General features: G+C 44.4%; 1 protein-coding gene across 4 annotated transcripts in view; it reads left to right on the top strand.

The window, feature by feature from the left end:
• pik3r3b (phosphoinositide-3-kinase, regulatory subunit 3b (gamma)) overlaps nucleotides 1-11,585 on the top strand; it is a 276,193-nt gene extending 264,608 nt beyond the window's left edge. For all 4 annotated transcript variants that reach the window (XM_039810638.1, XM_039810639.1, XM_039810640.1 and 1 more), the window contains 8 exons: nucleotides 4,378-4,513; nucleotides 6,128-6,226; nucleotides 6,666-6,846; nucleotides 8,519-8,644; nucleotides 9,357-9,676; nucleotides 10,501-10,575; nucleotides 10,730-10,900; nucleotides 11,338-11,585. In XM_039810638.1, coding sequence (XP_039666572.1) covers nucleotides 4,378-4,513; nucleotides 6,128-6,226; nucleotides 6,666-6,846; nucleotides 8,519-8,644; nucleotides 9,357-9,676; nucleotides 10,501-10,575; nucleotides 10,730-10,900; nucleotides 11,338-11,536 — 1,307 coding nt within the window. In that variant the 3' untranslated portion in view covers nucleotides 11,537-11,585. The remainder of the gene's footprint in view (nucleotides 1-4,377; nucleotides 4,514-6,127; nucleotides 6,227-6,665; nucleotides 6,847-8,518; nucleotides 8,645-9,356; nucleotides 9,677-10,500; nucleotides 10,576-10,729; nucleotides 10,901-11,337) is intronic.
• The last annotated feature ends 1,714 nt before the right edge of the window (nucleotides 11,586-13,299 follow it).

Raw genomic sequence — 13,299 nt, 5'->3', positions numbered from 1 at the left:
CATTTATTTACTAGTTTAACACCTTTTTTTTTTTCCTTTCTATTTTTCATCGCTTTAATTTTGTTGCAACCCCCTCTTCTTTGATTCTTCTTTCAGCACACAACCTAAAGCTTTCTGAGTGAGTGTGAGTGTGTGTGTGCAGTTCTCTTTATTCTTTCCCCTGTTGATAGTTTGCTTTTGTACATTACAATTTGGGGAACTAGTGCAGTTGATCCCCAGAAAGTTACTTACCAAGCAAAAAATGCCGAACTCTGGTTCCAGCCTCTCAAATGAGAGGATTTTCTGCTTTTCTCTGTTTTTATATGTTGGCATTTTAATATTATTATTTTTTTTTGATTTTTAGTCGGACAAAGATGTTGCATTAGACCTAGACGTATATTTTATAGACAAAAGTACGTCTACCGTTGCAGCAATCTGGACTCTGATTGGGATAAACTAAAGTCGTACGCTGTTAAGCATCACCATGTGTGAGAGTTGCGTGTGTGTGCTTCCACAGCCATGATGCTCAAAAACACACCCCCGTACTGTACACACACACACACACACACACACACACACACACACACACACACACACACACACACACACACACACACACCACCACCTGCAACTCCTTACTTTGTCCAGATGTAAAGTTGTGGAAATGGAACAGATTGAGGAGCAGATTAAGTGTGTGTGTTGTGTGTGTGTGTGTGTGTGTGTGTGTGTGTGTGTGTGTGTGTGTGTTGAGGTGTGTGTGTGGCTGAGTGCTGCTCCTTTGTCTGTTGAGGGGGAGGGAGGCTGCGCTGATGGTTGCCTTTGTTCACCGTCCCCCTTGCGCTCACTCAGAATTTGATGCAGTAGTTCTGGCCGATTTGTTGTTTTTTTTTTTTTACTGATTTTAAAACAATGCATTTGTGTAAAACAAATAGCTTTCATATTTTACGGCATTTTCACATTCTGTCCTCTTTGGTAGGACGGTTGTCATGAGCGAGTTTGACTTGTTTTATGCAGGACAGATGTTGAAAAGTATGGAGCAGTGTGTCGGAGGGACTGTTGCTCCTGTTTATTGTCCTGTTGTTGTTTTTCATAGTAGTGCTGAAACGAGACATAATCATTATTTTTATGATGACAATTTAAACTTCAGATCAATTCATCACTTTTAGTCATTTATTAGGTAGTATGACCACATGTTCACTTGTTTCCGGTTCTTAGTTTTGTGGATTTGCTGATTTTTATACAACATTTAATTAAAAACTTTTTTTAAATAGAAAGTTGAAATTTTGCTCTAACAACTTCAGCAAGTTCAAGGTGTGTGTGTGTGTGTGTGTGTGTGTGTGTGTGTGTGTGTGTGTGTGTGTGTGTGTGTGTGTGTGTGTGTGTGTGTGTGTGTGTGTGTGTGTGTGTGTGTGTGTGTGTGTGTGTGTGTGTGTGTGTGTGTGTGTGTGTGTGTGTGTGTGTGTGTGTGTGTGTGTGTGTGTGTGTGTGTGTGTGTGTGTGTGTGTGTGTGTGTGTGTGCGTGTGTGTGTGTGTAAAGTGTGTGTGGGTGAGGGAGGGTGGGGGAGAGGGGGGAAAAGGGAATGGGGGAAGGAAAGGGGACAGTAGAGTTTTTTTTATTTGACATGTCATACAAAAGAATTATACATGCTTTACATTAATGTCCAAACCAGAGTTTGAAGTAGATTTAAATATGTGTTAAGGTTGGTTAAGAAGGTAACATTTTGGCCATAACTACAACTTGTCATGACTTAAGAGCTGCAAAGATTAATCGATTAGTTGACGCCTAATAAATCAACCGGTAAATATTTTGATAATTGGTTTAAGTATTTTTCTTATGACCAAAAGTCAAACTTCTCTGATGTCAGCTTGTTAAATGTGAATATTGTTCTAGTTTCTTCACTCCTCTGTGACAGTAAACTGAATATCTCTGAGTTGGGGACAAAACAAAGACAGTTGGGGACGTCATCATGGACGAAAGCTAAGACCGTAATTCTTCAGTTTTATTTTTTTTTTTTGAGATTTTATAGAGAAAATATTCGACAGATTAATCAACAATTACAAATATTTAGTAGTTGCAGCCCTAAACTACTCATAACTCGAGCATATCAAGTTTGTATTACATGTCAGTGTTTGAGCTTGCTCTGCTGCCCCAAGTGGCCAAACAGTTAAAACGGCTTTAATTACTACTTTAGTTACTGATTAGATTTACAGCAGTAGAATGCAAACAAAGAGACCCCCAATCCAACCGTATGTATTCATGAGTGAAGTAATGACCATGTTACTGCACATACACACAGAGATCATGTTGGGTGTCATTTCCCCAGCCTTATATTCAGCTCTCCCTGTGCATTGTGGGAATTCCCCTGTCGGTTTTTCTGTCATCCACGTGTGCGTGTCCTCCGGTAATTGGTGAGGCCAGAATGTTCCGGGACGCTCCGGCTGAAGGAAAACGCTCCTCCGGTGGCATTTCAGGGTACATTCATCAGCGGACTTTCCCTCTTTTTAAAGGGCGCTGTCCACATCAGGCGTGCGTGTGCGTGCATGCGTGTGTGTGTGAACTGATTTATGATGTCGAAACGCTCCAGTAATTGCACTGCTGTTCCTTAAACTGTATCCAGATGTGCCTGGAGACTTCTGAAACGTTGGTCTGCTCCAATATAGAGATATATATGTGTGTGTTTTGGTATTGTGGGTCATATTCATGCTAGCTCTGTTTGGCACACATCATGGCAACAAACACAAGAGCTTCTGTTTGTTAGGCTGTTGGCATTCACTCAGGCTGGATTGAACTTTAACTCAGGTTTTGTTATTATTTTCCAAACTTAAAGGCAGAGGCTGTTATTTAATGTTAACAAAGGGTCTCCCCACATTCATAAAACCAAAAGGTTTAAAGCTGCCATCAGTCCAAAGTTGACGGACTATGTATGGTTTGAGATTTTGTGTTATAGTGCCTCTAGTTTTGGTTCTGATATTTTTTATTTTTTATTTTTTTATTAACAAAAGAACCTCAACTTTTTAAATATTTAACGATGTCTAAACACAAGCAACTGTACAAGAACTTTTTCGGCCTTTATTTTGATAGGACAGCTGAAGACATGAAAGGCAAGTGGTTAGAGTTTTTGATACTGTACTTAAATTGGCAATTGACAAACTCCCATTTCTCTAGAGACTGTAGCTGCAGCATGTTGATTGACTTGTTTAAATTATGTAAAGCCATGTTCAAGGAGTTCAGATAGAGCCTGTATCAGGGCCATATTTAGTTCAGTGTGTTATATGTCACTATTTTTGGTAGCCTACTGTGCAGTATTTACTTTATTTTCTTTATTCATTGAAGCCTCTATGTTTACAGGCTTGTTGGTGATGCGCAATGTGCTATAGGTGCCAAAAGAATATCTGTTTGGTACTGCCAATTTGATTTGTCACAGTTCTTGTGCGCAATAAACGTTACACTTCGTGAGGAAAAAAAATCGTGGCAGAGAATCGTGATATCAATTCTAAGCTTAAAAAAAATCAAATCGTGGTTCATATTTTTCCCCGAATCGTGCAGGCCTAATTACAAAGTCTATACCGTCCTTTGGCTCTGGGCAATCAACGTGCACGTCTGGTTTTGTGGATTGCGGATTACACTTGCTTTTTATTTGAAATAACGCAAATCTTTTTAAGTGTGCGGTTTTTAAAACGTCTTGGCATCACTCCTAGATATATGATGCAGAGTGCAATCCAAAAGGTAACAAGTCAAGTTTCTGTCTGCTGTGACGAGAGCTACAGAAGATTCCCTCTGTCCTCCCCTGCAGCAGCTCAGTGGGAGGATGAGTTAAAAGACGGGAGAAACTTTATGAAAACAAGAGCGTTGGCAGTTGTAACAAACTTCCCTCTCCCTCCTCAGGACCTGAAATGTCTTTTTAAAGGCAGCCGCTAACTTTTACCCTGCATTAAGGCTCCTAAGTATGTGTGTGTTGCATGACAGAGAGAATAATTACTGGGAATGATGTATGGGCTCTATTTGCCATGCTACTGTTTGCCTGTGTAATTAATAACAACACGGTCACCAGCTGCACGGCTGCTGCATTTGTGTGGAGCTATAAATTGCTCCTGTGTTACTATTTGCACATGAAGTATGTATGCATACCTGGGGACGACGGGGGGGGGGAGAGACGAGAGTCTCTAGCCTTTATGGTGTCATTTGTGTGCATATATATGGTCGAACGAAGCAAGAATCCCAAGTGATGAAATTTGCGGAGAGTTTTAACTTTGTGTAACAATGCTTCGCTTGCTCTCCATCTGCAGTCATGGGTGGATGGCTGAACTTTTGCCGCAGAGCTGTAGCACACACACACACACACACACAAAAACAGGTCAGGCTACAATGATAACGTGTCGTCTCGTTTTCTCCTCCAGCTCTTCCTCCGAAACCAGCGAAGCCGCAGCCGCCCTCGTCGGTCGGGGTGGGAGGGGGCAGCAGCAATGGCACCAAGGACGGAGGAGCAGGGGGCTCACTGCAAGAGGCCGAGTGGTACTGGGGGGACATATCCAGGTAACAACGCACTCCACGCACATGCTGGGTCTTAAGATGAGAGGGACCTTTCACTCTCAAATTGTATCGATGCTGCTGGCATTTTCCTCAAACGTCTCTTGTATCATTTGTGTTCTACATAAGATACTTATTGTGTGAAAAAGTATGTAAAGTTGGTGTATGAGTACAAATTGAATGGAAATCTGGTCCCTTAAAGGTCCAGTGTGTAACGTGTTTAGTTCGTCATTATCAAAATCTGTGTTGCCCATTCACAAACTTATACTTTTTCATGAATGTTTACCACCGCCATCAATTCCAATTATTTCATTTGGCTTGAAATTTAACATTTGCATTCACATGAACTGGGGTAGAAGCTCCATATTCATGCTCCATCTTGAAATACGTTAGCCTGTAAGGGACATACAGGACATACTGCTCCACCTTTCACATTTTCGCTGTCACATGATAAACTCACAGCTGCTGCTAAGGCTGCTAACGGGTATCGTAGCTTCCAGGCCCCGGCAAGTTTGAAGAAGGAAAACATGGAGGACCACACGTATTCAAAATCCATATTTCAGGAACAGGAGTCTTCTTCACCCAGAAAAAGAAAAAGGAGATTGTCTTTTTGAAGCGTGAAGGCTACCGTAGCTGGAATACGTACTCTGAACTGCGTGGCGCGAGAGAGTTGATTGTGATATATGATCTCAACTCTAGATGGGAGAAATTCCCACCCACTGGACCTTTTTAAAGCACTAAAACTATTTTTAGGATATTAATCTTTGTTTTAAAGTAGCAATTGCCGCGACATGGGGGTGCAAATACCCTTTGACATGGTTTCTATCTGTAGTAAGGACAAAACTGCCCTGACATTTGTTTTGGGTTTTGATTTTATAGCAGTGGTCAGAAACTGAAGAAAAAAAAATAACAAATTTAAAACTAAACAACGTTGTGAGTTGATGAGTTTAAATTCTATGCTTTTCTGCTGTTAGGGTTAGGGTCACAAAGGGTCATCTCTGCACGCATGTGTGTCTGTCTGTGTTCTATTGTATGCACTCGTGATTCATTCACTAAATACTTTTAATAAAGATAAGATTACCTTGGAGTTCAGTTTCAGAACATCCGCAGCGGGAAACGAAACGACTTCTTGATGGTTAGGAACAGAAAACCTTTCCATGAAATCTGTAGTATTTTTTTTTTTTTTGTGTAAATCTGTAAAAAAAAAAAAACAGTCCCAACTGTTTAGGCTGTTGTGACTCCCTTACCTTACTAAGTGCAGGTTAGCTCTCAGACACAATCCACACATACTCAGAGGGTAACCACACCTACCTACAATGCAGACAGCCAGTCTGCCACCTTTAACACACACACACACACACACACACACACACACACACACACACACACACACACACACACTCATCTCGAGCAGAGACGCTGTTGGCTGGGATCGGTCTGTCCAGCTAGTCACTCCCTACATCATTTAATTGATGGACTGTTTACTTTGAGGTGTGTGGCTGCGGGGAAAGTCCTCATCGCCTGCCACTGATAATTGAAGGCAGATTTTTCAAATAAAAACCATCTGTACACAAATTACTCAACCGACTCAAACTCTTACTTAAATTTTTTTGTCTTCAGGGAGGAGGTGAACGACAAGCTCAGAGACATGCCTGATGGGACCTTCCTGGTTCGGGACGCTTCCACCAAGATGCAGGGCGACTACACGCTCACACTGAGGTAAAGTCTTAATAATAATAATAAATTGAATTTATATAGCGCTTTTCATGGACTCAAAGTCGCTTGTTGATATCCAAGTCACGAATGGAGTGGGTTTAAAACCACCAGGGGGGGGGTTAATGGAGGCTGGAAGGAGTGGGTGATTACTACTTCTGCTCCACTTTTTATGAAGCCATCCCTCTAGTTAACTACAGATTGAGGGAAATCATGTGTTGAGAAGCATTTTTGCCTACGCAGCATCCTGGTAAATTGGAGCAAATTGCCCACTTCCGTGGAAGTAAAATGCTTGAGGGGGAGCTAAGCCCGAACGAGAAGCTGCTGAAGTGTGAATATTAAGGAGAATAATCTGTTCGGGGATGCATTTCCCCCCCTAAAAAAGTGTTTGACTATGGTGATATGTACTAACCCGGTCTCCTCTTTTTCTTGTTTCCGTGTTCAGGAAGGGGGGTAACAACAAGCTGATAAAGATCTACCATCGGGACGGAAAGTACGGCTTCTCCGACCCCCTGACGTTCAGCTCGGTGGTGGAGCTCATCAGCCACTACAGACACGAGTCCCTGGCTCAGTACAACACCAAGCTGGACGTCAAGCTCATGTACCCCATCTCCCGCTTCCAGCAGGTCTGCATACTCAGTATTCACACCTGCACATCCATCCATCCAACAAGATACACGCTGTCTGTTAGGACTTTTTTTTTTTTTTTTAGCTTAATTTACTTAAACTGAACAGCTTCGGAGTCTTTGGAATGGTTATATGACTTTTTTCGGGTTGAATGGGGGTCGTCTCGCTTCCCCCTAGCGCCTGTGAGCGGAAAAACCACCCTCGCAACTTTCGGCAGGTGAGCCGCCGGAAATATGGCGTGATATCAGGTCTCGCCATGTAACGAATTGCTTCACGGCACTGCACACAGACACCCATTCAGGAACCGGCTAACAAGGTAGCGATGGAGTTTTTCACACTATCGTCGTGGCTGAGCCGGCTAAAAAGAAGCAGAAAGCTAGGAAAGCATTGTCGGAGGAACAGAGAAAGAGGAAACGGCAGACTGACCCAGCGAGGACTCAGACAGGAGTAAACATAGGAGCTGCCAAATATCTATTCTGAAGCTATAGGGGGAGCTCTATAGAGAAACCTGCCAGCAAAAAGCAAGAAAACGGTGAAGAAATGGCTAAAACTGCATAGCTCCTCCTTTTTAAAAGAAAGTCCCAAGTCTAAACAACCTAGGTCTTATTTTGATCTCAGCTAAGGTGAAGCGTTTCAACACTCGGCTTTGTTGTAGAAAAACATGTGATGTGAGCTTGAAATCCCTGCAGCAGGTCCACCGTCTCGTGGAAAGCCTGAAACCAGGAGAGTGGAGGCAGAATAATGCCCGTGGGTTTTAAATGACATGTTCAACCATCACATAGGTGTAATGTGTAGGTGTTCACATTCGTTTTGACCGTCAACTGTAGATATGTGCACAAGCAGTTTTACAATACAGTGGACGACTTTAAAGACAGTTCAGGTGGTTTTCTGTGGTTTAAACCATATTTGTTTGAGACCTGTTTGGTAGCTCATATTGGAGTCATTTGTAAGGCTGTGTCCTCTAGTGTCGCCATATATTTTCAGGTCTCCGGTTATACCAATGTGGTCATAACCGATGGTACGAAAATACGACTTTGCAAAAAATACGAATTCATCTTTTAGTAGTTTTGTCTTTTCTTGATCTTGGGGACAGAACTCCCTCTCTCTGATCTTTCTATCAGTTTCTACTACATTTGAAACCCATTTCCAACCAGCGTCCTGTGTAGACCCACCACTAACTTGCTGGGTGTTTCCACTCCAAACTGCAGCGGCAGCAAGATCTCTGCTCGCTGAAATATTCCCCCGTTTGCCGGCCTCCCCCCCCCCACTCCCCACCCCCACCCATGCCACGCTCCCTAAATAATTGCACACATCCGCGGTGTCAAAGGGCCGTTGTTGCATTTATTCCCTTCCTCCCCCGCTGCACTCGTTTTGCCAGGCGAGTCATTACTCAGAGCGGTGCAGTGTCTCCAAGCGTGCACACCTTTGCCGTGCACCCGGGGCATTGTGGGTGGTTAATTAACGAGCCTGTTCAGGAGTCACTCTCGCTAAGCAGAATCGGGAGGTGAAGGGAGCAAACGCGCACATGCACTTTTTTTCCTCTGTCCCTAATTACAAAAAGCTCTTCATTCTTTCACATCCAACACTTATGCATGCCGCCTTTTCCCTTTTGGCTGTCTGTGCGCCGCCCGCTCTCTAATGCTTTTTCATTTCTTGTCCTCAATCCCTCAGGACCAGCTGGTAAAGGAGGATAATATTGATGCCGTGGGGAAGAAGCTGCAGGAATACCACAATCAGTACCAGGAGAAGAGCAAAGAGTACGACAGACTGTACGAAGAATACACCAAGACCTCGCAGGTACACCTATACTTCTGTATAGTGACTGGAGTTTTTTAACCTGACTGCGCCAGATGGATCGCTTCGCATTTGCTCGGCTTATCCATCTGGGAACTTGTCGTTGGAGAACTTTTGGGAAGGGGCGAAAATACTGGTTAGCTGATTGGATAAACCATCTGTCTATCACCACCTATGTTGGTGAACAAAGCGTATGCAAATACAACCACAAGCCAGGCTACCCCTGCTGCTGCAGGCAAAGCATAGCTCGTTAGCTCAGCAAGCAAGCAACATGTCTGTAAAGGATATTTGCCGTTTGTGTAACGAGAATTTAGGAATAAAAGGCCCCATTTCAGGTTCCCGGTCCATATTCCAAAAGAAGGAGCCAAGAGAAAAAAGCTAACAGAATTAGGGCTACCGCTGTCTGAAAATACTAGCTGGCTGATTGGATAAACCCATCCGTCTATCACCACCTATGTTGGTGATAGACTCTTCTCGTTGCATCACACCTAAACCCGCCTCAAAACTCAACGCTGATTGGTCGGTCGTTTGGCGAACGGCTCCAAATTTTCTCTATCTCAAGATGCCAGACTGATCTGCGAGTGGAAAACTGGAGCTCGCCAGATCAGGACGGTCTCTCGTGGCTAGGTGTTTTTAGGGTTTTAAGGAGAAAAAAAAAATGGATTGCGTTTTCTGTCCCGTCCGCTCACCCACCACCTCTTCTCTCCTCCCCCAGGAGATCCAGATGAAGCGGACGGCCATCGAAGCTTTCAACGAGACCATCAAGATCTTCGAGGAGCAGTGCCACACGCAGGAGCGCTACAGCAAGGACTACATCGAGCGCTTCCGCCGCGAGGGCAACGACAAGGAGATCGAGAGGATCATGATGAACTACGAGAAGCTCAAGTCCCGGCTCGGCGAGATCCACGACAGCAAGGTGCGGCTGGAGCAGGACCTGAAGACGCAAGCCATGGACAACCGGGAGACGGACAAAAAGATGAACAGCCTGAAGCCCGACCTCATACAGCTCCGCAAGATCAGGGACCAATATCTAGTGTAAGTACAGAAGACCTCATTAATTATTAGTCCGGCGGGCCATGGAGCGCCATGTTGCTCACTTTATTAAACAGGAGTGTGAAATGTATCGATGAACCGCGCAGGGCTGCTCCCTCTCAGTTGATTAGTCGACTAGTCGGTCATTTTGGTCTTAGTCAACTTAGATTTCTTTAGTCCATTAGTCATGTCTGATGCTTTTTTCATGCTGAATGACTTATTTCCAAGAACCGTACGAGCACATCTCTGGTAAACACAAGAATTAAAGCGGTGCTTTTTGCATGACTCTTTGCGGAGAAACTCAGATTTACAGATCTGTCGATTAAATCAACTAATCGGTTAGTCGATACAATTGAATGAGAGTTAGTCGACTAAGAATTTCTTCAATTGAGCACAGCCCTAGAACCGCGGTCCTGGAAACACCGCATCTCACATGAGCTGGGTTTTGATGCTGTCAGACGTGCTGTTTGTCACTTCATTCGATTTCTGTTCACTGCATCGTAAACAGCGTTGTAGCCTTTTATTTATTTTTTAAGATTATTTTTTGGGCATTTTAGGCCTTTTAATGTGATAGGACAGATGAAGACATTAAAGGGGAGAGAGAGGGGGGGAATGACATGCAGTAAAGGGCCGTAGGTCGGAGTCGAACCCGGGCCTGCTGTGTCGAGGAGTACACCTCTATATATGGGCGCCCGCTCTACCAACTGAGCTATCTGGGCGCCCGTTGTAGCCTTTTAAACTGATTTCTAGTACTGTAGTAGTTACGGTTCTCTTTCTTTCTTTCTTTCTTTCTTTCTTTCTTTCTTTCTTTCTTTCTCTCTCTTTAGCTGGCTTAATCACAAAGGAGTTCGTCAGAAACGAATCAACGACTGGCTGGGAATCAAGAACGAGAACACGGACGAGTGAGTCTCTACTTTTTTAGAGTTTTTCCTAACCCTGTCCTCTGCCAATACCCTGCCACCGTGCATCAGTGCGCACAGTGCAACTGTTTGTTTCTTAATCCCGTCCTCCGTGTTCACCATGTGCCTCTCTCGTTGTGTGACTGTGCGGGTGCAGAGGCTACTTTGTGACCGAGGAGGACGAGAACTTGCCCCACTACGACGAGAAGAGCTGGTTCGTCGGGGACCTGAACCGGACGCAGGCGGAGGAGCTGCTCATCGGGAAGCCGGACGGAGCGTTTCTCATCCGAGAGAGCAGCAAAAAGGGCTGCTACGCCTGCTCCGTAATGTGAGTACACATCGGACGAGACTTTGGTGATCTTTCAGGGCGAAAACCAGTCGCACATTTGGAGCGCGCAAGCGCCATTAGCGTTACCGTTAGCCTTGGTTAGCAGGTAGCATTTATCCCCTCGAATCAAATGACTATTTTACAGATAACAGCTGCTTTACCGTTCAGTGAATTAAAGACCCAATACTAGACGTGTCTCCATATTCCATGTGATTATTACTAAATGACAATCTTTTTCAGGAACCCTTTTAAGGCCATAGCAGTTTCTTTGTAAGAATTATAGAACAAAAAGTTTGAGGAAATAATCTAAAAATGTGGACAGAAAACATTTAAACAGCGTTTTTTGTCTGACTGGATGCCGAAGGTCAGCTTTTAACATCCACGTTCCTGACGAGCCGGCCTAACCGAACCTGTCTTCTTGTGTCCCCCTCCCCCAGTGTCGAAGGCGAGGTGAAGCACTGCGTCATCTACAGCACGCCGCGCGGCTTCGGCTTCGCCGAGCCCTACAACCTGTACAGCAGCCTGAAGGACCTGGTGCTCCACTACCACCAGACCTCCCTGGTGCAGCACAACGACTCGCTCAACGTGCGCCTGGCGTACCCCGTCTACACACAGATGCCCTCCGGACGCAGATGAACCGCACCCCCAACCACCCGGCCACAACCCCACAGAGACAACGTACCCAGCCCCCATCTCGGGGAAGGGAAGGAAGGAAGCGAGGAGGGAGGGAGGGAGGGGGGGGGCTAGGGATCGGTTGACATACAAAGCAACCCCAACACCAGACCCCGATAACGATAGAAATTAAAACACTTGCTGCCACACACACGTCAGCCACCTTGGAGTTATATATATTTTTACAAGAACAATTTCGGAGGGCATTCTTTCTAAAGACTGCTTGATTTGCACAAGGAAGTTTTAAATGTTTGTGAATGTGAAGAAGAAAAAAACAAACAATAAGTGACTGAAGGAAAAGGAAGGAAGGAAGGAAACGGAGTTAGGAGACTTCAGAGTTTCAGGTTGACCCCGCTGCTACCTAAACTCCAGCTCAGACTTTTTAACCAGAAGCTCAAACCACACGCGAACGACGAAGACGACAAAACATTCCCAAATCTCCCTTTTTTTTATTTTTTTTGGGCCGTTCTTTTCCTTTTGCACCTCAGATGATTATATTGCAACCTTTTTTTTTGGTTTCTGGATTTGTTTTCATGTTTCAGATGTTTTTTTTTTATTTTCCTTTTTTGCTTCTCGTAGCTTAGTTTGTGGTAACTGCGAGAGGCGATGATGTCACGTGTCTGTCCCTCTCCGTACGAGAAGCGAAAATCAATGTAGCATAACGAGACAACGGGCACTTGTTTCATGAAGTGTTCCTCCATGTAGACTGCTGCTGAAGGGTTGGGGGGGGGGGGGGGGGGGGGAGAGAGAGAGGGGCACAGCGACACAAAACAGTTTACAGTGTAGTATTAAAAGAAGGACAAAAGGCTTGCTTTTATACTAACTGTAGAGAGTGGTATGTGTATTATTTTTGCTTTGCTGGAACATAGTTTGTTTGTTTTTGCCAATGTGTATAAGTCAATGTCCCGGATCAGAACCAGAGACCAAAGTTGGTGTGGAGAGGGAGGGCAAAGGGTCAGCTTGTGTGTGTGTGTGTGTGTGTTTGTGTGTTTCTTAGTGTTTTCTTTGTCTTTTCGTGAATGGGCGAAAGCGTGACGAAAAAAAAAAGGCGAACGAATGGTGTGTTTTGAAACCACACATAAAACTGAGTTTTTGGGCCAAGTGCTTGTCCACCAAAATAGCCTTTTTTTTTTGGGAAAAACCCAAATGGTACGTAAACGGAACCGCCAGGACCGTCTGGTAAACCTAGATAGTCGAGTAAGAAGCACTTAAACGAGTCCCATGTGTGACCACCACCCCCCCCCCAAATTCGCTCGCCCAGCGTTCTCCGTGGAAGGTGAAAAAGTCCAAACTAAACGATTAGTCGACCAATAAAAATCAGTCGACGAAAGTAAAAAAAAAAGACTAATTATAGTATAAAGTAATTTTCTCGGTTGTGATGGATTAGAAATATCAAGCACTTTTCGGACATCACATTGGGCTTTTCTGCTTTTTTATCATTTTCTGACATTTCATAGACCAAATGGATAACTTGATCATTGAGAAAATAATTGTACGTTTTCCAGTTGTTGTTTTTTTGGGGGGGGGGGGTTTTCTGATCCCTCACACGTCGGCTTTCTGTCGAACGATCAAATGGCGACTTGACATTTTGAAGCCGATGCTTCCGCAGACTTGGCCGCTCGGCTGGATGCGCGTGAAGTCTGCCGGCAGGCTGAGGCGGTTTGTGGAAATGTTTGGATTTCCAAACACTCGCAACCGGGAGCGGGATAACGTATAGTACAGGGCGC

The sequence above is a fragment of the Perca fluviatilis genome, chromosome 9 (genome assembly GCF_010015445.1).
Source record: "Perca fluviatilis chromosome 9, GENO_Pfluv_1.0, whole genome shotgun sequence".
Taxonomy (NCBI): Eukaryota; Metazoa; Chordata; class Actinopteri; order Perciformes; family Percidae; genus Perca; species Perca fluviatilis.
This window is presented reverse-complemented; position numbering and strand designations above follow the sequence as displayed.